General features: G+C 47.2%; 1 protein-coding gene across 2 annotated transcripts; it reads left to right on the top strand.

Moving 5' to 3' along the window:
* Positions 1-387: 387 nt before the first annotated feature.
* Positions 388-24,046, top strand: Tspan33 (tetraspanin 33). Of its 2 annotated transcripts, none has more exons than XM_034519625.2 (8): positions 388-746; positions 15,765-15,822; positions 16,392-16,516; positions 16,850-16,924; positions 19,507-19,602; positions 22,156-22,284; positions 22,656-22,817; positions 23,010-24,046. In XM_034519625.2, the coding sequence occupies exons 1-8, from the start codon at positions 645-647 to the stop codon at positions 23,109-23,111; spliced, it is 849 nt and encodes a 282-aa protein (XP_034375516.1). In that variant the 5' UTR covers positions 388-644; the 3' UTR covers positions 23,112-24,046. The 2 variants fall into 2 exon arrangements, with proteins under 2 accessions (XP_034375516.1, XP_034375515.1); XM_034519624.2 differs by having other exon boundaries at positions 16,389-16,516.
* The last annotated feature ends 137 nt before the right edge of the window (positions 24,047-24,183 follow it).

Genomic DNA, 24,183 nt, shown 5'->3' with positions numbered 1-24,183 from the left:
GACCTCTGAGGATTATCTTCTGTTCTATTCCCACAGCGTTTAGCGAATTGCTCAACACACAAAGTGCGTACTTGTTGATTTTAACGTACGTGTTTGCGTGCGTGCACAGTAACTGGGCAGAGGACGTGGGTGTGGGATGCAGGGAGCATTCCTTTTCCTCATTCTTTTCCCTTAAGCAGCTGCAGCCCGCGGACTTTCCGTCGAGGCGGGGAGAGGCAGAACCACTGACCCCTGTAGCAAGTTGTCCCTCACAGAACAGGTGTCTCCCCCGCCTCTCGGAGGAGAGGGATGGCTGGCTGCTTAGTGACATGGGCCGCGGACCAATGAGAAGTCAGGCTCAGGCAGTCTCGCCAATGGCCGTCCGGGGGGCGGGCCTGGTTTCCTGGGAGCCGGGCGGGCCAAGCTGGTCTGCAGCCGCGGTGGAGTCTCCGCCGCTCACGCTGCCCGCCGCGGCTTCAGCGGCGGCGCCGTTCCCTGGCCTCGCGGCTCCCCCGACGCACGGTTCGGGCGGCTCCCGGGGCGGCGCGGCTGCCCCGGCCGGCGTTCGAGTCCCCGTGGCCCCGCGGCTCCCGCCCCGGGCTGCAGGACGCGCAGGTGGGCCGGCGGCCGCAGGGAGATAGGCCCCCCGGGGGCAGCGGCGGACCATGGCGCGGAGACCTGGCGTACCGGCTGCCTACGGGGAGGAGTTCTCCTTCGTCAGCCCGCTGGTGAAATACCTGCTCTTCTTCTTCAACATGCTCTTCTGGGTGAGAATCGGGGGGTCAGGGGGCACCCGGACTGACGGGCATCCCAGGAGCGCCGAGGGGGCTGCCTGAAGCTGGGCGGCTCGGCCTGGGCTGCCCAGAGCCCTGGAGCGTGCCGAGTGGTGCTTCCTAGTTTTCTGAGCTGGTGACACTTGAGGGCATTTCTCCTGGGGAGGAACACCACAGTGGCGCCGTGTCAAGAGGGGACGTTAAGAGGTGGGCATCATCCTGGCTGCCAGGGATGAACCTTTAGCAGGGATGAGGATCTGTGTCAGGCCATAAAATAAAAAGGGTTTGGGGAAAGAAAGAGCTGGCTGGACAGCCCCATGGGCACATTTCATGGTTAGGGACTTTCAGGCCTGGGGGCTGGAAGGCCCGACTAGCAAAACAGGCGCGGGGCAGGGGTGGAGGGAGAGAGAAGGAAGAGAAACCCCAAGCCTTCCTTCCCTCCAATTCCTCAGAGGCTTGTGTCAAGGGGCTATATCTGTCCCTTTTGCAGGCCTTCAGTGGCTGCTCCTGTCAGGGCGGAAACGGTTAAGAATGGTCTCCAGGTCCGATGTGATGTGTATCCCAGCTTGGCCCTAAACTTTGCCCTATCTTCTTCAAGACCAGCTACTCCACTTGGAGCTGACAGTCTTCAGATAATTCAAACAGGATTGTTGTTGTTGTTAGGCTGGAAGCTGTGGATCCTTTCAGAATCTTCTGTTTGTGGGGGGAAGGTGTAAACAATATTAACCTAGAGCTCCAGACACATGGATTTCTGTCCCCCACTCTACCATCCTTGTTGACTTGACTGATCTGGGTAAATATGTTCAAGTCCGCAGGCCTTCCCTTCCTCCCAGCAAAAATCTAATGCAGTGTATTGAGAGATGGCAGGAGAGGGCTGAGAATTCAGGGGGAGGGAAAGCCCATTAGAAAATGCTAGCTGAGTCCTGTTTCATAGCCAGAGAGCGCGTGGGCCCCTCTGGATTTGATAACGTAGGGAAGTCCTTCCCCATCTCTCCATTCTTTTGCCAGCTTCTACTGCACCAAAGCTGCAGCCCGGAGCCTATCATCCTTGCCTACCTCAGCCCGAGACCAAGAGTTCAGATTTGCCAGAGGGAAAAATAGTGGGTCTGAACTGCCTCCTGGGAGAAGCGGCAGCCTGGACATCTAAGGCTGCTGCTGGAAAGGTTTTTTTTTTTTTTGGGGGGGGGGGGGGCGGGGGTAAGGCCTGGTGTGAAGCACAGGCACAGGGTACGTAAGTGCTAGCCTACTGGGACAAATGAGAGACCACCCAGAGGGTGGTGATGACGCTCACTCTCAGCCGTCTACTCTTGGGAAGATTGAAGTTTGGGCTTCTGTCACATTCCCGGTTTTGGAACTAAGGTAAAAGAAAATCCAGCAGGCATCTCGTTAAACTTCCACAGTTTTATACAGGCGAAAGTTAAATCGCAACAGCGGTCGGCATTTTCACCTGTGTCCAGCAGCCGGTTAGCGGGCTCGGGCTGGTGATTTCCTACTGAACAGGCATGCGTGTAAGGGAAAGGCCGTGACCCAGATGACTGCTAGTGTGGCTGGGGTAGCCAGTCAACCCAAGTTCTCTTGGCCTTCGTTCTGCTACCCTGGGCGGTTTGAAAGCAAGAAAACCCCTCACCACCACCCTGCAGGGCTGAGGGAATGTACTGAGGGGAACTTGAGCATAGGGGGCAGGCACCAGTGAAGCCACCTTCAGTGGGTCCTCACGTGGGCTTTCAGCCAAGGCCTTGCTCCTTTGGTGCTTCTCTTACCCGCCCTCCTCAATGTCGGCAGCTGGGTGCCTCTGTCACTCTTGTGTTCAGGATTATTTTCTTGGATTATGTGGTTCCACCACATGCCTCTTTTATCAAACCAATAACTTTGGGAGGTCACAGTCTGGAAGAGAGCCAGGCTCATAGGTGAAGAATGTAAATTATGTATAAAATAATGTGTGTAAAAAATGATAAAAACATGTTAAAGCTGTAAATAAAAATGCTTCATGAAGGCATTTTGGCCATCTGCACACACAGGTGACAAAATGTTTCCTCTCCCTGGGTAAACATGGTCCTGCCTAAAAACTAAAATAAGATAAAATAAAAAAAAATGCTTCATTTGAAATCAGAAGCTAGACATGTTGGTACTACCCCCAAATTAGAGCAGAACCCCCATTTTGGACCGACTGCAGATTCAAAAAGTTGGGGGCTCTAGAAATAGCTCGTGGAAGGACAAGAGGCCCAGTTTCTTTCTGGCGCCTACTTACTGTGTGACGCCAAGCCAACATATCTGTCTCTCTGTCCTTAATCTTTTCCCTCTAAAGGAGGAATTTGTCTATTTTTGTGAACTATTTATAGATGAATAAATCACTTTGGGAACTGTTTTCTCTAAGACCTAAAGGATCTAAGCATGAATCTCTCTGTGTCTTGGTCCCTGGGAGGGTGGCCGCCCTAATGGATGGTGAAAAGATGGTACTGTTCAGGCAGTACTGAGTGTCACTCCTCTCCTAAGCCCAGAGCCCCAGTTATTCCACACACGTGCAGCTATCAATACAGGGCCACTTCTCCAGCTCAGAGCTCGTCTCTGTTCCCATCCACTCCAGGGACTGGTGAACATGTGATGTCCCTTGTAGGCTTCCAGTGTCCTAATCAAATAAATTCCCCTTTCCACTTGGAAAGCACCCACGGCTAAGACAGTTGGACCACTTTGCAGGCAGAGTGCATGTCTGGTCAGCTCCTGGGGAGCTCTGTAGGGGTGATCTTTGTATCTGTGCCTGAGACATGTTAGGAAGGTAGCCAGCATTCTCTGGGCTCACACTTGGGGATGGTGTCAGGGGCCATATCTACTGTGGCAGGAGCCCTTACTCAGAAGCTGGTGCCTCCTTTGGAGTCAGAACCAATCCCTCCTGTTTATGTTTCAAATTTCATTTCCTCTTTGGCATGAAAGCTCTGATTTTTTCCCCAGAATCAGGTTGCTGGGCGACTGATTGTTGAGTTTCCATAGTCTGAAAGTAACTGCTCCAAGATCAAGAAGTTGTATTTAAGCTCTCTAGAAGTGACTGCCTTCCCCCTCCCTCTGTTGGTCACCTCGTACAGCGTGAACACACTGATATGGGAAACAGTAGCCTAGCCCAGGGCACTTGTTGGCGGGAGTGTTATCAGTGCTACCCAGCTTCTTTCTTGCTGGTCCTTTATCCACTCAGAGCAGCAGTTGGGATGCTTGCTGTACTGCAGTCACATGCTTATTTGTCTGTCTCCCCACCTAAACCCCGGGCTCCTGAGCTTGGAGATTGCCTTATTTGATTCTGGATTCTTACTACCTGGGGCAGGAGTGGATGCTGAATGTGTTTGTTGCCTGAGAGAGCAAAGTTTCTTGGGTGGAGACCCAGTGTCCTTTCTCTCTCCCTCCCTCCCTCATAGATTTATTTTGTGAAAATGTAGCATAGCCTTGCCTGCCTGAGCACTCTTAGTGGTGAGGTACCCAACTGTGTCCTCCTCTACCTGACACCTCTCTCCCTCCAGCCAGGTCAGAAAAAAAATGACAGCCATCCTCTTAAATAGTTCCCCAGTGCCACATGTGATTGCCACCCCCAACATTTGTCTTTCCTGTTTGTCTGGACCCAACATTCTGTTGTTTGTCCAACATTTGAACCCCATCCAGGTCTTCCCTAGGCCAGTCTCAGCCATTGGTGAGGAGTCTTTCTTTCTTTCTTTCTTTCTTTCTTTCTTTCTTTCTTTCTTTCTTCTTTTTTAACATTTTTGAAATTTATTTATTAGTGCATACCAGAGGAGGGCATCAGATCCTATTACAGATGATTGTGAGCCACCATGTGGTTTCTGTGAATTGAACTCAGGACCTCTGGAAGAGCATCCAGTGCTCTTAACCACTAAGCCGTCTCTCCAGCCTGGAGGAGTCTTTTTTACACTTCAGACCATAGTCAATAGAATCTTAGTTGTACTGAAAGTATTGACCTAATACTACTTTGTTACAAAATACCACTTTGTATCTTACTATGGGGCAGCATGGCCATTACATGGCCTAGAGAAGCCATAGGAGATCTGTTAACTTTGGACTCTTCATTTCAAAACACCTTAGGAATAAATGTCCTAATTTGGATGAAGAAGCAGCAGTCATGGTAGTCCACCTCCTGACCCATTTATGGAGTCCTCCAGGCATTGAGAGTCATCCCAGAACACCTGTAGCCCTCTCCGGTAACTTCTCAGAAAAGAAGCCAGGGGGAAGTGACCAAACATCAAGTCCTTCCATCTCTCCTGATCACACTCTCCCGAAGGCTGTGGTGGCCCACCTCTTCTTCTCTGCGTTCCTGCACCCACAGGCTACATAGGCTTAAGTAAATGAAACAATCAGATTCTTGGTTTTAAAAAAAAACAAAACAAAACAGCCAACCAACCAAACAAACAAACAAACCAAGAAGCCAGGCAGTGGTGGCGCACGCCTTTAATCCCAGCACTTGGGAGGCAGAGGCAGGCGGATTTCTGAGTTCGAGGCCAGTCTGGTCTACAGAGTGAGTTCCAGGACAGCCAGGGCTACACAGAGAGACCCTGTCTCAAAAAACCAAAAAAAAAAAAAAAACCTCAAAAAACAAAAAAACAGATTCTACAGAGATTCTTGGTTTTGTTTTGAGACAAGCTGGACTCAAGCTTATTATGTAGCCAAGTCTGGCCTTGAATTTCTGATTCTCTTACTTCTAACTCCTGAGTGCTGAAATTTCCAACAAATTCATACCACTGAGTGTAGCTTCTTTCTATTCTTTTCCTTTCCTTTCTTCCTTCCTTTCTTTTTTTGAGACAGGATTTCTCTATGCAATCCTAGTTGTCCTGAATATATCTTTTCCCTCCCTTCTCCCTCTCCCCCTGCGTGCCTCTCTCTCTCTCTCTCTCTCTCTCTCTCTCTCTCTCTCTCTCTCTGTGTCTGTGTGTGTGTGTGTGTGTGTCTGTGTTCACCTTCTACCTTGTTTGAGACAGGGTCTGTTATTCAGTGGCTCCTGTGCTAGTGTGGCTAGCCTCAGAGCATCTAGGGTTTTCTTATTCCTGCCTCCCATCTCACAATAGGAAGGAGTACTGGGATTCTAGACATGTGCTATTAAGTCCAGCTTTCACAGGGGCTCTGGGGATTTGAACTCAGGTCTTCATGTTTGCACTACAAGTTTTGCCCACAGGGCCATCTCTCTAACCCCTCTTTATGATTTTTTTTTTTTTTTTTTTTTGAGACAGGTTTTAAACTTGCAGAGTTCTCCTTCCTCGGCCTCCTGAATGCTGATGTTATAAGCATGAGCCACCATGCCTGTCTCCAGATAGTTTAAAAAAAAACAAAAAAACAATAGAAATGCCAGATTAGTGAATCCCTGTAATCCCATCATTCTGGGAGCTGAAGGAGCAGAAGGATTCTTCTGCCATAATAGACTACACGGTGCACTCAGTCAAGTCTGCACTTCTACATGGCAAGTTCCAGGCCAGCCTGGGCACATAGTAAGACCTTGTCACTAACGAACAAACTTCAAACCACCATAAGTTGAGATAAGAGCCATCACATCTCGAATGCTTTCTTATCTCCCCGAGCAACACTGCTGTACTAAGTCTTATACTAAGTAGAAAGCTAAAATTTTAGCAACCTTTTGAAAGAATTTAAACAGTCTAAAATTCTTCTCATGGTCTTGGTAACAGACTATCAGACTATGATTTAGACTGGTCTTTGTAGGACTATGAGTTTGGATTGGGGTTGGGAGAACCTCACTTTGTAGCTCAGGCTATCTTTGAGCTCACAGCAATCCCCCTGCCACAGCTGTCTGAGTTTGGGGATTCCAGACATGGGTCTTTATGTCCAGTAACCATCGAATTTGAACAGTTAGACTATGGAGAGCCCTTGTGGCCTTCCCTTCCTCATGCACTACCTTTGAAGAGAAAAAGCAGCCATGGTCTGAGGAAGACAAGGTCAGCCACAGACATGATGAGGAAAGGGCCCTGTTAACGTCTCCATTTCATCAAGGTGACATCATCCAGTTCAGAGGGAGCAAGCCAAGAGCCAATATCACACAGTGGCCTCCTCAGAATTCCAGGAACAGCAACGCTGAGATGACATAGAAGACCAGCATGTGTGGGTCCTAGAAAAAGAGAGGAGGGGCCTTGCTTTGCTCTAGGAGACAGTGACTTCCTGCAGCCCACTCATAAACAGGATAGAATATCTGAGAAACAAAGCAGAGACCCAGTTCTTCCTGTAGGATACAGTCACCGTTTTGGCCTTGGAAGTGCTAAGGAGTGGGTCTGGGGCCTCCTGTAGGCAAGCACTCCTCAGTGCAGGGGTGGATTTGAATCTTTTATTACCATCTTCAGAAGAGAGAAAGAGACTCTGATGGAGGGCCACTGGAACAGCCCCCAACTGTCTGCAGACTGGACTATATAAAATGTGGAGCCAGGCAAGACTGGTGCTTTCTCTTGGAGGTCACTCCAGCCTGTAGACCCTGCTTCTTCATTCCCCACCTCTCCTTTCTGAGTATCAGAGACCCCTCTGAATCCCCCACTAGGCCTTGCTGGTACCATGTTATGTTCTTGTGCTTTCTCTCCCCTCCCTCAGCTCCACCTGCTTTGGAGATTGCCAGCCACTCCCCAGGAGGGCTGAGGGCAGCTGTTCTTCCTGCTCCATGATAGCCCCATGGGGAAGACATGGGATCAGGGGTGACTGTGGTGCAGAGGCTTTGAGCACAGAATTAGGTTCCTATTCCATTTCAGTAACTCACTAACCGAGTGAACCAGGCAAAGGCACTTGAGTGCTGTGAACCTCAGCTCTGTAAAGTGGAGGTATAAATGCCCTCATGGTTGGGATGAGATGTTAGCATATAAGTATAGTCTGGGGTCGGCAAAACAACTCAGCAGGTAAAGGTGTCTGTCACTAAGCCTGATGACCTGAGTTCAATTCCTGGGACCCAGAGCATTGAAGGAATGAAACAGCTCCCAGAAGTTGTCCTCTGATCTCCATGTTTACACAGTGGCATGCATGTGCATGGGTGGACACACATATATACAACCGAGTAAGTAAGTAAATGAAGTTTAGTCATAGTACTCACAGGAGGAAGTTACTACTACTGTCCTTGGAAACAGCGCCTAGGAGCCCCCTGCTGGGGTGGGCTTAGGTGGGAGGCCCTTAGGTGAAGCCCCTGTTAGGAAAGAAGAGAATGGTGTGTGGATGGGAGTGACTCCAAGGGCCAGCTTTAACCCTTGCTCAGTCTCACCATTAGCCATGGAAAGATGATATTGAATTATATTAATGATTAATATTTTCTACTTCACAAAAGCTGTGTGTGTACCCCCTAGGAAGTGTGTGTGTGTGTGTGTGTGTGTGTGTCCCCTAGGAACAGGGCTCTACTCATATCTCCCAGGGCCTCCTTGGGGTTTGGCAAGCTACCAGCGATCAATTTCCCTGTAGTTGTTGACACTGAGCTCAGGAACCTATGTTCGCTGCCTCATCTTAGGGTCCTGAACTAGTGCCATAGGGGATAGAACAAGACTTAATTCCGTACATATATCAAATTGTGGGTGTCCTTTCTAATTTGCAAGAGAAGCCAAAATAATGGAGATTTTTTTTTCCCATTTCCTGTTTTCTTTTTGGACAGTATCAGTGCCTTAGCTGTTCACCCTCTAATCAGCACTAGCAAGGGAGCAAAGAAAAGCCCCAGTCACGACACTGTAATGGAAACACAGAAACTGTTTGTTTGGAGTATGGCTTGTGTTGTTTTAAGACATGCAGAGACATATATCTAATAGAATATTATGGTAGCAAAATTATGTTTTTCTGTGATAGGAATTAGTGTCTTGTGCTTCTCAAAATGCAACAGTACCTATGTAATATTCCTGTCAAAAATGTGTAGCAAAGAGGGAGGCTGGGGTTGTGAGGGGTGTGGGCAGACAGCATCAGGAGTTCAAGGTCATCCTGAGCTACATAGTGAGTTTGAGGCCAGTACTGACATGAGACCCCATTTAAAAGTGTCACACCAGAGGCTGGAAAAGTGGCTTAGTGGTTTCTTCCAGAGAACCTGAGTTCAATTCCCAGCACCCACAAACAAGCTTAAAACTGTCTGTAGCTCTAGCTCCAGGAGATCCAACACTCTCACTTGACCATACATGCAGAAAAAAAATCAATTTACATAAATAAGTAAATCATTTAAAACACACATCACCCCAAGCTTCCATTCTAGCCCGTCTCCATTTTTACTAGGGCCCCCATTGATCACACTGGCCTGGGGTGCAGATCAGTGCCTCAATCAGCCCACATCAGTGAAGCTTCTTACAGCAACTGGAATTAATGCAGAGACACATAACTGAACAATGTAGAGAGTGAGAGACGGTGGAGCATTGAGTCTTACACTGGGATGTTTTCATCAAACCCCTCCCCTTAAGACTCAGAACCCTGTGGAAGAGGAGGCAGAAAGATTATAAGAGCCAGAGGTGATGGATGACTCCAAGGAACCCATGTCTTTAAGACCCAGCAGGACTGATGCACACATGAAATCACAGAAACTGGCTGCACGCATAAGATCTGCATTGGTTCAAATCCGACAGCAGCCAGCACTAAGAGGGCCAGGAAGCTAGCTGCAGTGACAGCCAGTGTTAAAGGAAAGAAACATCGCCTTCCTCCAGTGGACTCTCACTGAGTATGTCAGCCACACTTCAGGACAGGCTCAGGGGCTGTTGGCTAACAGGAGACTAACTCAATGGTATTCTGTAGACCTTTTGTTTTGTTTTAGCATTCTTCTGGCTTATTGGTCTTTGCTTGTTTTGATTTTTGGTTTTGTGGGATTTTTTTTTCCTTGAGTTTCTTGTTTTTCTGGGGTTTTTGTTTTTGAGAGAAAGAGAAATCGAGAGGGAGGGAGGGAGGGAGGGAGGGAGAGAGAGAGAGACAGAGAGAGAGAGAGAGAGAGAGAGAGAGAGAGAGAGAGAGAGAGAGAGAATAAAGATGGGTGGGTAGGGAGACAGGTGGTATCTGGAAGGGATTGAGGGAGGGGAAACATATCAAAATACATTATATGAAAAAGTTTTTCAATAAAAGATGCCACCCCAAAGACCTAAGTTTATAAAAGTAAAAAATTTAAGGGTAGATTTTTATTTCAATAGACTTTTTCACATTTATTTTTATTTATTGTGTGTATATGTATAAGTTAAGTGTGGGCATTCATGTGACATACATTTTTGAAGATCAGAATACAGCTTGCCAGAGTTGGCTCTCTCCTTCTACCATGTGGGTCCTAGGAATCGAACTCCTGTCTTGTCATGGCTTGTCAGCAAGCCCCTTTACTCACTGACCCATTTCACCAGCCCTTCTAAATTAGTACTTAAAAAGAACAGTTCTTCCGTGCTAACACCATAGGTCAGTGTGCTGTATCCGTTACAGTCAACAGCATTAGCATTGTGCTCTGAACTTTAGTCAGGTCCCCTTAGTTTCTCCTTTCTGTCCCACATTACATTTAGGTATCATGTTTGCTTCCTCTCCTGCCTGGTTATGACAGTTTCTGACTTGTTTTTGATGGCCTTGAGGGTTGTTGAGATACTGTAGTATTTTGTAGATGGTCCCTTTATGAGAACTACCTGATGTCTGCTCATGGTGTTCCTGTGGGTTTTGAGGAGGAAGACTACAGTGGCAAAGTAACATGTTCCTCCAGTGATTCATTACCAGCATCCAATTGCTACTGACCTTGAACGAGAGGCTGAGGTGCTGTTGGTTGGTTTCCCCAATGTGCAATTGCTTTTTCCTCTTCTGTGCTGTGCTCTTTGGAAGAAAGATTGCACAGCACACACATAAGGAGTAATGAGTTCTGTTCTATCTCTTTGATGGCTATATTTATTAGATAGTCTCTATTTATTAAGTCATTTATTTGCATCAACACAGGTGCACAGATAACTATTTTATACTATGGTTAATAATTTAATACAGTTAAGTTTTTAAATTTTATTTTAAATTATACGTGCATGTGTATATGGCTGTGTGTAGGTGTGTGTATGTGAAGACAAGTGCCCAAGGAGGACAGAGGCACAGGTCCCTGAAGCTGGAGTTACTGGCAGTTGTGAGTCACCCAGTGTGGTTACTGGGAACCAGACTTGGGTCCTTCGTAAGAACAATATGCACTCAGTCATTGAACCATGTCTTCAGCCCCTGTTTTTATTTATTCTGATGTACAAGTTTTCTAGCTCTGGCCATTGATAGCTCATTTACTTAGTGCTTGTGTCTCTCCAGTGTGAGAATTCTGATTGTGTGTGGTAAATGTCTCTGTGTATGAGCACAAAGCCAAAGGAAGACACAGAGTGTTTCTCTGTATTCTTCTCTGCAGTATTTCCTTCCTATAGAGTCTCTTATTGAACCTGAAACTCTCTGCTTTGGCTAGGCTGGCAGGTCAGTGGTCTCTGCAGATGTGTGCTCCCCAGTGCTGGGGTTCCTGGTTTGCTTAGCCATCCCCGGCTTTTATGTGGAGCTGGCGATCTGAGCCCAGGTCTCCATGCTTGCCCAGCAAATGCTCCTACCCACTGACCCGGTTCCCCTACCCCGGTGTTTATTTCTCAGCGCTTTACTTTCTGCCCCAACCTGTTCCAGGCTCATCTTAATACATTTCTACTCTGATCCTAAACTAGCCCTTTCTCACCAGAGCCCAGGGGATGGCCATTTTCATTCCAAGGTGATAACTCACTTTATATAAGAATAAAGGGACTGGTGCATGCAAATTATTTTATATTATCTGACTGACAGCTTTTCAGGAACATAAATTTTCCTAAAAGCTAAGCTCAGCTATTTTGAAAATGGTACCCAGCTTTTAAAAGTTTCTAGCCAGGCTTCATTCTGTCCATTATGTGGAAACCCATTCTTAGAAGAGAAGTGACTTTCTCTCTATCCTCGTGACCAAGTCATTGGTGGGATTCTCATTCTGGGATTTTGTACTGAAGATTGGTACCATAGGAAGATTAGCAGAGTGAGGGAAGGGTGTGCCATGCTCAGATGCTGCCACAGCACCCGTACACACTCTGCCAGATGTCCTTCTGCTCTTTCAGCTTAAGAGGTGGGGGTCTGAATTCATTTCATAATTGCTGTGCAGCTTTAAGGTTGATGTTGCTAATGTCTGCAGCACTAACCTTGTCATGGCCGCGGCTGTGAGGACTCCAGGGTGGGAAGTGAGGGCAGGAATGGAGATGTGAAGGACAAAACTGTGAAGCGCAGGTCTGGGGGGGGCCCGGGAGAGACGTCCTTAATGATCAGGTTAACAAGTAATAATATTCACGCCTCAATCTGGATTTTAATGTAACCTATTTTCTATTTCACATTCCTGGTTGGCTGCACTTGAGGCTTAAAATTCCATAAGCTGGCTGCCCTATGGGATCCCAGGAACTCTCCGAACTGCAGTTGCCTGTGTCTCCTGGTCAGGGATTCTAAACTCCTTGGTTTGCAGGGCAGTCTGGACATTAAGAGTTGAAGTGTCTCCTCCACCTCCAGGTGCCCAGGTGACTCTAATGGCAGCCAAGTCGAGGGCCAGCGCTTTAAGCTATAGATGCTCTTGCTTTCTCCACAGGATAAAACACAGATTGTAGGCCTCACAGCGCCTTCTCTAGCAGCCAGCGGGTGGATTTGAATAGCACATTAGTTTCTCCCACACAGAATGTTTAAAACAACACAGATTTAATCTTTCACATTTCTGGAGATCCAAAGCCCAAAAGTGTCTGTAATTCCATGTTCCTACCTATGTTTTCTAGGGGAATGTCCTTTCCTGCTCCTTGGTCCATGGTACTGCATCACTCCAACCTTGCTTCTGCTGTTCTGCCTCTCTCTCTGAATCTGCCCCTCTTCCTTCCTTCTGATAAGGTCTGTTTGTGACCATATTAGGTCCTGTGCGGTGGCAGCAGGGGGTGAGGAGGTGGTCTCTAAACCCTAAATCCTAAATCACATTTAGAAAGAGTCTCTTTGGCAACGTGAGATAACATATTTACAGGTTCATAGAATTAGGACATTATTGTCCTGGGGGACATTCCCTACGCCAGCAAACGGATCGAGTGTTGTAGTTACATGCCCATGGAGAGAAATAAGCTGCCCTGTGTTGTGTAGCCTGTCTCCCTCTCTCCCATTCTTCTCCCATCTCTGTCTCTTTTGTTGAAGTAAGGTCTCATATTGCCCATTCTGGTTTCCAACTTACAATGTACCCAAGGCTGGGCTTGAGCTTCTGATTCTCCCATGTCTCCCTCCAGAGCACTGGGATTGCAGGCATGCACAACCACACCTGTTGGTTTGATCCCTGTACAAAGTCATACAATCTAGAAAATTTTAACGTATGAGGAGACTAGGAGCGACAGAAATACAGAATAGATATTCACTTTAAGTCCATAGTAAAACGATATTCACAACTGCAGTTATGTGTAGTAATGAGGGAAAGTCTGTGTGGAGGACAGAGGACACTTGTGGAGTGGGTTCCAGGTATGGAACTCAGGTTGCCATACTTGCACAGCAAGCGACTCTGCCTGCTTAGCCATCTTGCTGACCCAGGTGTGGTAAGTTTTAAGGGACAGAGACATTAGCTCATGCTGTTAAAGAGCTCTTCCAGACCTGGAGGTGACTGCCGTCCCAAACCTAGAACTTCCCTGCCTCCTGCATGCTTCCAAAGGCTGGCCATGCTATAGGAAGTCAGCTGTGGGGCACTTCCAACCTCACATTCAGCCCTTTAAGCTGCCCTGTTTATCCCAAGCAGAATATAAAGGCTGATAATATTTGGACCCAAGTCAGAGGAAGGGCCAGACTGGAGTGGGGTGAGGAGACAGGGCTGAGCATGTTGGACCTGAGTAGGGGCCAGGAGACAGCACTGTGGATTCACAAAGAAGCAGTCCAGCGACTTATTTTAGCCCGGGTTTGGCATTAGCTGCATACTTGTCCTCTGCTAAATAGTAAAGAATTTTCAGAAATAACTCCCAAATGGAAAAATGTCTTTCTCACAGAGGACCAGTTTGACCCTATTACCTGTCGTAGGGCCAGCTCCCTTCTCACTGAAGACCTCCCAGGTGGCTCTTTCCAGCCGATTCTTGTCTTGCAGAATGTGGGATCTAGCTGCCATACCCTTCCCTACTGAGCTGGGCAACCCCTGCTGCTAAGACCTCTCTGCCAGAGCTTGGCCTAATCTATTGCCATGGCGACAGTGGGCTGCTGCTTAGCACCAGCCTGGAAATTGGGCTGGAAGCTGAGAGGAGAGCTGGGGCTACCAGACACTCTTGGAGGCCTAGGACACAAAGACCCACTCCCTCTGGGGCCCCCCCTTCCCTCCCCCTCCCCCCCAGCTCCTGGGCTTGCTCTCACAGGGAGGAGCCATGAAATTTGTAAGGCCTAAATCGTATTCTTCTATATTGGAATCAGAATTTATAAAGATTCCTTTCTATGGTAATGCCAGTAAGCACACACTCTCCTGCCTTTCACATTGGTGGACTCTTTTATCCTTGGCTTCCGATGGAGTTAGAGAGCTAAAGCCTGCATCTGTCAGGAAGACCTGCCTTTTGATGTAGGTGAGTTAGAATTCAGAACTGAACAATTCTGTGTGGTCCTGTTAGTGATAGTATATAATATTCAATGTCAGAAATTTAGGTGTTTTCCAAACATTATTTTATTTAACTCTGACAAATTTTTTTTTTTCTGAACTGACAATATGGCTTAGTGGGTAAAGGTGCTTGTTGCCAAGGCTGACAGCCTGGATGAGCCCTGGGAAACATTGTGGAAGGAGAAAGTCACTCCTGCAGCTGTCCTCTTACTTCATGTGTGTGCTGTGGCAGGAGCTCACACATAAACAAACAAACAGATGTAAAAGATTGTATATGAGCCTTTTGCCTGCATTTTTCTAAGTGTCCTCAGAGGCCAGAGGTTCCTTCCAGAGGTAACCAGCTACAGGTGGTTGTGAGCTGGCATGTAGGTGCTAAGACCTTAATCCAGGTTGTCTGCAAAAGCAAGTGCTCTCAACTGCTGAAACTCTTTTCCGGTCCCTAAAACATTTTTTAAGACATAAGAAATATAAGTTTAGCCAGGCAATGATGGCTCACACCTTTAATCCCAACACTTGGGTGACAGAGGCAGGCAGATCTCTGAGTATAAGGCCAGCCTGGTCTCCAGCACACCCAGGGCTACACATAGAAACCCTGTCTCAAAGACCAAAAGAAAGAAATGGGGGGGGGGGGGGCGAAAGAGAAAAAAGAAAAATAAAGATACAATTATATTTTAAATAGTTTTGGCTGGAGAAATGGCTCAGTGGTTAAGAATGTTTACTGCTGTAACTCAGGACCTGCCTGGAGTTTAGATTCCAACTCCCACACAAAACATTTCATAAACACCTTTATCTCTGATATGAGATCCAAGAATCTTCTGTGCCTCTTCTGGCTTCAGTGTGCACCCACACAGACACATGTACAGACACAGATGAGAGTTAAATTTTTTTTTTTTCTTTGAGCCAGTCTCATGAACTGTATGTAGCACAGGCTGGCCTCAAATCTTGCTTTCCCATCTCAGCCTCCTAAATGCTGAAATTAACTGCCATAAGCCATCACACCTGTCCTTTGTCCTTAATTCTGTTTTTATATGCATAAATCAGTGGAGACTCAGAAGGTTGTCCCAAATGGAGTTCAGTGCTTGAATCTCTCAGAAGTCCACGGTTTGTTATAATTGTGTCTGTGTGTAAGTTTTGGTGCTTGTGATTGAATCCAAGGCCTTGTGTTGTAGCCCTTAGGTATACCTCCAGACCTGTCTGGAAGCCTGTGTTTTAATCACTATTCCGTTCTATATTAAACTTGTACTGTCTTGATTTCTCCATCTGTGAAATGGAGACACTATCTCACGAGATGATTGGGAGACAGTGCTGGGGAATTTCTCATGGAGATAAAGCACCCTTAGCGGTGCTGGGTTGGGGATAGCTGTACCTGTACCCCAGGAAAGCTGGCCTCCCCTGTCCTCCTAAAAGTTTTTTCATTATGTCCAGAGCTCTCTCATTTTCTCCTGACTCCTTTCCTGTTCCCACAGGTAATTTCCATGGTCATGGTGGCCGTGGGTGTCTATGCCAGGCTGATGAAGCACGCAGGTGGGTTATAGGTCCCCCTTCTGCCTCTCCACACTCTTGCTGCAACTCTGCTTGCTCCAGCTCTGGCCCTGGGCTGGGGTCAGAGGAGCAGCTCTGAACACAGTCTTACTGGGCCACTTCAGACTGGCAGTTCACTTGGGTTTTCCTGAGCTTCCACCCTCTCCCAAGATCTGTCTGAATTAAGTCCTGGAGAGAAGCTAGGTCAGAGAACAGTCAAGGACTCTGTCCCCCTAGCTCGTCCTGAAGTAACTCAACCCTAATTCCTCTGCAGAGTAAGAATCTGCCCAGCTAGTGAACCCAGTGCCACTCTAAGTCATCTCTGGAGCAAAAGCAGCTGGCTGCTCTACTCATGAGCCTGGAATAAAGGCTTCCCCTAGTTCCTCCAATTACATGCCAGGACTCCTCCAGCACACTTCTCCCCTGTGAGGAGGTCTTTCCCATAATCTTCATCAGACAAGGAGGTTCCCCCCAATACAGGAAGAACAGATTGGGTACACCCCTCATTCATTCCTGGGAGCCCCCTGAGTGGGCACTAGGCTCCAGCTGAGGGTCAGCCTCTCTCCCAGAAGCAGCCTTGGCTTGTCTGGCGGTGGACCCTGCTATCCTGCTGATCGTGGTGGGTGTCCTCATGTTCCTTCTCACCTTCTGCGGCTGTATTGGATCCCTCCGAGAGAACATCTGCCTTCTGCAGACAGTGAGTGTCAGGCTCGCAGAAAAGCCTTGCTTGCTCTTCTTCCTGTGCTCCCTGCTCCCCTCTACCACCCTACAGAGGTCCATTCTGTCCCCTCTAGAGGTCCATTCTGTCCCCTCTGTCCCATCCTACCCTCTATGCCTGTGCTGCCTGCTCCTCCCTGCAGAGTTCTCTGGGTGACCTAGCAGGGTGGCCACCTCCATGGCATTGTCCTAGAGGCAGAAATCTTTGTCATGTTGGGGGTGTGGAGAAGAGTCCAGTTGCCTCTCGTTGGCCCTGGGAAGGGCTGCTTCCCAGAGCTGTGATGGTGTTTCTTGTCTTGCCTGTGTGCCACAGTTCTCCCTCTGCCTCACCATCGTGTTCCTGCTGCAGCTGGCTGCTGGCATCCTGGGCTTCGTCTTCTCAGACAAGGTAACACTGGGAGCCTAGAGGCCTCTTGGTTCCAGAGGGAGGAAGGGGAAGTTCCTACTGATTAATTAACCACAGCACTCTTTCCCCTGGGAAGCATCAGCTTTGAAAGGTTCCTCTTGGGGATGGATAAATGGCCTTTAACATTAATCTGTTAAGGAGAATTTCATGACTGTAAGGTGTTTTCCTTTGACAACCTGATGCCATGTGGGGAGGGGAATCTGTAAACATGAGAAACATTAAAATAACCTACATACTTAAATGGTGAACACTAAGTAGAACTCAGTGATCAAAACCACAGACGAAGAGACTCTTACTCAAACACTGTTTATTGAATTAGATGTGGAAAGCAGAGGGAACTGTGCTTCCACATCTGGAGGTGGGCTGCCTGAGGAAACAGTCCTAATTAAGAACCAGCATTTCCTCTAATCCCTGCACTGGGAAGCCAGAGGCAGAGGGATTTCCATGAGTTTAAGTCCAGCATTGCCTACATTGGAGGTTCCAGTGTAGCTGGGGCTACGTAGTGAGAAATCTGTCTATTTAAAAGAAAGGAAGAAAAATGTAGCAAGGTGTATTGGTGCGTCCCTATTCCTAGCATTAAGGAAGCAAAGGTAGGTGGATCTTTGAGTTCTGGGACAGCCTGGTCTACATAGTGCATTCTAGGCCAACCTGAACTATCTAATGAGATCCTACCTTAGAAACAAAACAACAATACTCCCACTACCACCCCCCAAAAGGGGGAAGAAAAACAAACTAGAATTTCATTCTCAATTACAAATAAAGACCAGGAATAAAGTACAAGATTATGAAATAAAGTCATAGGAGCAGAAGCCAGGTATAGTGGTGCACACCTTTGATCCCTGTGCTCTGGAGGCAGGTTCTGAGTTCCAGGCCAGCCTGATCTACATAGTGCGTTCTAGGACAGCTGGGGTTATATAGAGAAACCCTGTCTCAATGAACAAACAAACAAAAAGCCATAGGAAAAAGCAGTGGAGCAGAGAGGGACCATGTTACAGAATTATTAGGCTAAGAGCTGCTGTAGCTGACAAGGTCTGACTTTATAATAGAGATGAGTCTAAAGAGCAATTTTCTGGTGTCCACTAGAGGGCAGTGTCTCCACTTAGTGAGCCCCTTTCTGCTAAAACAAAACAAAATTCCTTTCTTCACTGCACCAGTCAACAAGTGCTCTGGGTACGCAGAGGCAGATAGAGGAGGGTAGAGAGAGGTAGATAACACTGCCCTATTCTAAAAGTCAGTTCTGAGAAGCTGTGATGTCAGGAGCACTGTTGCTCTGGCCTACTGGTACCCAAGGCCAGAGCGATGGGCCTGAACCAACCGACCATCTCCCCCGCCCCCCAAGCTCTTGGGAGGCAGTCACTAATACCTTTTATCAACACGGGACTCTTATGCTTTCCCCTTCTGATGTGAAGGAAGGGCATGAGTGTTAGCTCTCTAGCGGCCAGGCTCTCCCTCTCCATCCTGCATGAACAGAGATTGGAGGCTTAGTGTGCTCTCACTCACCAGAGCTGACAGGGCTTCTCATTAATGTTTAGGCCTTTGAATGGTAAAGTACAAAATAAATTTGTGACAGAGGAGGCTCTCTAGTGAGCTAACGATCCACGAGATGTGATAGGATTACCCATTGTATGAAAGGGGAGGCTAGAGTAGAAGCAGGTGGCAGTCATAGGTGTGATAGAAAGACTGGGGTCAGGACTGTGCATAGGGACTTAGGGCCATTTGGCTGCACTAGCTTTAGTGGCTATTAGCATGCACCCAGAGTGGATGGGGGAACACTAAACCTGTGCTGATCCTCTGGCATAAGAGAAGGAAGGGCAAGCCGGGCAGTGGTGGCGCACGCCTTTAATCCCAGCACTTGGGAGGCAGAGGCAGGCGGATTTCTGAGTTCGAGGCCAGCCTGGTCTACTGAGTAAGTTCCAGGACAGCCAGGACTACACAGAGAAACCCTGTCTCGAAAAACCAAAAAGAGAGAGAGAGAGAGAGAGAGAGAGAGAGAGAGAGAGAGAGAGAGAGAGAGAGAGAGAGAGAAGGGCAGGCTACCCTGGGCCTCTGAGCCTACAAACAAAGTGTGCTGTGACGGTAAACCATAGTGACATCTGGAAAGGAGAGCAAAAGATGAAACAATAGTTTTGGAGACTCTCCCACTGCTGTTAAAAGCACCACAAGCAAGGCAACTGAGAGAAGAGTTTCAGTTTCTTTGGGCTTACCGATCCAGAGGGGTAAGTCTGTCGTAGTGGGGAGACATGGCAGCCGCAACAGGTATGGTGGCAGACGTAGGGAGCTGAGGACTCACAACCTGAACCACAAGCAGGAAACAGAGAGTGCCCTGGGAATGGTGTGTAGCTTTTAAACTTCAAAGCCCACACCTAGTGACATACTTCTTTCAACAAAGCCACACTACCTACACCTCTCCACCCAGTGCCACCAACTAGAGACTAAGTACTCAAACATCTGAGATGATGGACATTTTCATTCAAACCACCACAAATGCTGATCTGTGTTTGCTATTATTTCTGAGGGGATTAATAAATTGTGCATTAATCCTGTGTCCTGATTGTATCTGGCAGGCTCGAGGGAAAGTGAGTGAGATCATCAACAATGCTATTGTGCATTACCGAGATGATCTGGATCTGCAGAACCTCATTGACTTTGGCCAGAAGAAGGTACCAGTCAAATGTGGTGTGACCACCCAGTGCCCTGGGGCTAGGGGTAGAAATGGTATTGCAAGGGGACTGGAGAGATGGCTCAGCGGTTAAGACACCGACTGCTTTTCCAGAGGTCCTGAGTTCAATTCCCAGTACCATGGTGCTTATAACCATCTGTTACGGGATCCAGTGACCTCTCCTGGTGTGTCTGAAGACAGCAACAGTGTATTCACATATATAAAATAAATAAATCTTAAAAAAAAAGTAAAAAAAATGTTATTGCAAGAAACACCTCACTTTCTAGGCCATGGACTTCTTTTGTCTGATAAGTAATGTGTTCTAGGAAGGGCTTGGGGGGGACAGGTACTGTTAAGGGCATAGAATGCTACATATAGCATTATATACATATGTGTGTGTGTAATATATATAAATGTATGTGTGTAAATGTGTACATCTGTATATGTATATATACAGATGTATATGTATACAAATGTATATATAATATACATCTATATTGTACATTATATGTAATAATACATATGCTTATGTAAAGAAGAAAAGAGGAAAGACTATTAGTCTTACTTACAAAAAGATTCTGGAATAATTTTAAAGAAAACATTGTAAGGAATTACTTATAGGGGAATGAGGAACAATCATATTTTATATCACATTAAAAATTGTGACCAAATATATGTAATCAAAAAATACTATTTTGTGCCAGGTGTTGGTGGCATATACTTTTAATCCCAACCCTCGGGAGGCACAGAGGCATGTGGATCTCTGACTTCTAGGTTAGCCTGCTCTGTAGAGTGAGTTCTAGGACAGTGAAACCCTGTCTCAAACAAACAAAAAACAAAACCAAAAGCCATTTTGTTGTGTTTTGCTTGTTTGTGTAAAACCAGGAGTAGAACCCAGAGCTGTGAACACCATGGACAAACATTCTACAACACTGAGCTATATCCAGAATTTACCATTTTACGTATTAAAGAGATTTACATTAAGCGGATGTGTTGGCACAACGTATAATCCTCCCTAGTTGAGAGGCTAAGACAGAGTTCAAGGCCTACCTGGGTTATCCAGTCAGTCTTAGGACAGCCTGAGTAACTAAGGAGACACTGGGGTTTTAGCTCAGTGGTAAGTACCTGCCTCGCGGATGTGTGAGGCCCTAGGTTCAAACCAGCATAGAAGGGGAAAATCATACTGTATGCAGCCATAAACACCATCTATTAGCAGAATGTTTTCATCTTTGCCTGTATGGCAGTGCACACTGTCCCTTCTGTTTAAAAAAATGGAATTGGAGTTCAAAGGCAGACTTGGCTTCACAGGGAGTTTCAGGCAGCTGGTTACAGGAATCCCATTTCAACAACAAGACAACACAAAAACAAAACAAAACAAAAATTCTCCCAGACAGTGAAGCAGCTCAGTGGGTGGACATGCTTTTTATAAAACCCCCGACAGAGAACCTGAGCTTGATTCCAGGGGTCTGCTGTGAAAGGGGAGAACTAACTCCTAACTCCCAAAGTTGTCATCTGACTTTTGCATATACACTATGGCATGTGCTCGCTCTTTCTCTCTCTCTCTCTCTCTCTTATACACACACACACACACACACACACACACACACACACACACACACACATATAAAAAACAAAACCTTTTTATCTTTCCCTGTTGAACTGTGCTGGTTAAACACTCTCCACTGCCCTCTGGTGGAGGCCACCCCCACTCAACTTCCTGTGACTATAACAGCATGTGAATGGGATTATACTTGTGTCCTTTGTAACTGATTCCTTTCGAATGGCATGTCATCAGGTTTCATCCATGTTGTATGTAGCATGTGTCAGAACTTCCTTTTTTAAGGCTAAATAATGCTCTTCGTGTGACTGTCCTCCAGAGGATATTTCGGTCACTCCTACTTTTGGTTGGCTAGGCTTTGCTGTTGTAAATCAGTGACATTTTGAATCCAGGTGTCTCTGACACCACATCCAGATGCTGTGTTTCTGTTCCTCTGGCATAGCAGCCCTCATCTTTGGGATCCATTTTGCTTTCATGGAGTAATTGTGGATTCCTGATATTGAAGATTTTCTTCTTTTTTTCTTATGTCAAGGTTTTGGATTTGGATTTAAAAAAATTTTTTTTTCTTAGTAGTGCTGGAGTGAATCGAGGGGTCAAACATTATAAGCATATGTTCTGTCACTGAACACCCCTGGTCCAAGCCAGTAATCTTGAATATTTACTTTTCCAGACTGTTGTATAGGGTTATAGGGTTATGAATCTAGAACCTTCGCTCAAGAGGTTAAACTTGAATAATATGTACAATTTTCTCTTTTTTGCACTCTGTGTGTGTGTGTGTGTGTGTGTGTGCGCGCGCGCGCGCGCGCGTGCGTGAAGAATCAGGCACTAAGTAAACTATAACAGATAAATGAGGACTTAGGAGAATTTCTTTAGTGAAAGCACTTGGGCTCCTGGATGTGCTTACCTTGAACCTACAAATGGAGGCTTGGTGAGGCCCCTGGCCACCTCAGTGCAGACATCAGTGATTCCTAACTTTTCTGGTGGGCTGTATTGCAGTTCAGCTGCTGCGGAGGGATTTCCTACAGAGACTGGTCTCAGAATATGTACTTCAACTGCTCGGAGGACAACCCTAGCCGTGAACGCTGCTCGGTGCCTTATTCCTGTTGCTTGCCTACCCCCAACCAGGTGAGCAAATACCACATGCCATTTCTTCCTGAGTAAGCTCCAAGTTACTTCCTGGTCAGAAAAGCTGTTACAGTGACACTCCTGAGCTGTTATGGTTCCTGAGCTTAACCAGGTGGCTGTGCAGGGTTTGTCTTCACCCCACTGTGATGGTCACATTAGCCTTTCACTCTGAGCCCACATGGGGCAGAGATAAAGGGGAGGGTTGGACCAAGAAAACTCAAAGGAAAGGAGTTCTGTATTTAGCCATTTTTATTCCAGTATTCTTCACAGACATTCTCTTAACAACTCAGGGGGTTGGGAAAGTTGGCAAGTCTGTCAGCCAGTGTTTCTTGGTGTGGGAGTACCATTCGGCTTCTCAACTTTTTCCTCAGGCAGTGATCAACACGATGTGTGGCCAAGGTATGCAGGATCTGGACTACTTGGAAGCTAGTAAAGTCATCTACACTAACGGCTGTATTGACAAGTTGGTGAACTGGATACACAGTAACCTGTTCCTACTTGGCGGTGTGGCACTAGGCCTGGCCATCCCCCAGGTAACTTACCCTGTCCAACTGGTAGATCTCACACTCTGCAAAGATTGTCATTTGTGGAGGCATCCAGGGATCAGTTGGGTACCGAGGTAGCAGAGGGACCAGAGAAGGAAGGTGGTGCTTGCTGCATAGGAAGGACTAAACCTGGGAAAGAGGATAGTGGATTCCTGCCTGATTTCTTTTTGCCCTTTGCAGCTGGTGGGAATCCTGCTGTCCCAGGTCCTTGTGAATCAAATAAAAGATCAGATCAAGCTCCAGCTCTACAACCAGCAGCACCGAGCTGACCCGTGGTACTGAGAGTCCTTCCTGTACCTCCTTACCGTGATGACAAAGCATCCTCATAGACCAACAGTGGAGGGTGCTGGGAGCACCCAGTGCAGATTTGGATTCCAGCCCCCAGCAGTGAGGGTCCAGCAGAAAGAAGCAAGCTCCAGAAGACAGGACACAAGATGGCTCAGGTCTCAGAAGGATGTGCCTCACCTTCCCATCCTAGCCTCAGCGTTGTTCCAGAATTACGTTGTCCTGTTCGTAACCTCAAACATTTGAGTTTGTGTTTTTGGTTTCTTTGGGCAGAGGTGTGGAAACTGCAGAGGTACAGAAAGCTGTGGCGTTACTAGCTGCCTACTTTTCGCTGAGGCACAACAGACAGCTCTGTTAGGGCTGCTGCTGAGCTAGGTGGACAGAGTCTGCTGCCAGGGAGACCTGGCTGTGCAGAACAGACACTAGCAGCCCTGCCTGGAGTCCAGTTGGCATAATTCCAGGTCCAGAGAGGAAGGGAGTGAAGCCCGCAAAGCGGAGTGAGCCTAGGGGTTGGATGGGGGCAGCTGGGTATATGGGGGACATGAGTGGAAGGGGGTGTGTTTACCAAATGCTTGCCTTGCTGCATTCCCAGGTAGTCAGAGTGAGCTATATCCTGCCCCTCCCTCATTTCCATGGAAACATGGCAGCAAGGGCAAGGGGTACAACAGCAGCCAAATTCATCCCCACCCACTTTGTAAAATGTTTGGAACCATGGTCCCTATATTCTGCATTCGGCAGAAGCCGGACTAAGCCATACATGTCCTTGAATTCCTCTCTGTCTGGCCTTCCCGCCCCAGCAAGTGGGGTTTTCTTTAATTTGGCAGAGGAGTGGCAACACCTCCCACCCAAATCCCCTGCACCAGAACTCAGTGTTTCTACAGTGTAAGAATCAGGAATCTGGCAGAAATGGCAATAAAAGTTTGTTGACATGGGCTAAGCTGTCCTACATCAATTTTCCATTCGGGCAACTAGAAGTAGAAGGGACCAAACTATGAGCTGCACAATGTCTCCAGTTCCCTCACATGACCCATCTACATTAGGGTCGAATCCTCGGGTCTAAATTAGGTAG

Source organism: Arvicanthis niloticus, chromosome 15 (assembly GCF_011762505.2).
Source record: "Arvicanthis niloticus isolate mArvNil1 chromosome 15, mArvNil1.pat.X, whole genome shotgun sequence".
Taxonomy (NCBI): Eukaryota; Metazoa; Chordata; class Mammalia; order Rodentia; family Muridae; genus Arvicanthis; species Arvicanthis niloticus.
This window is presented reverse-complemented; position numbering and strand designations above follow the sequence as displayed.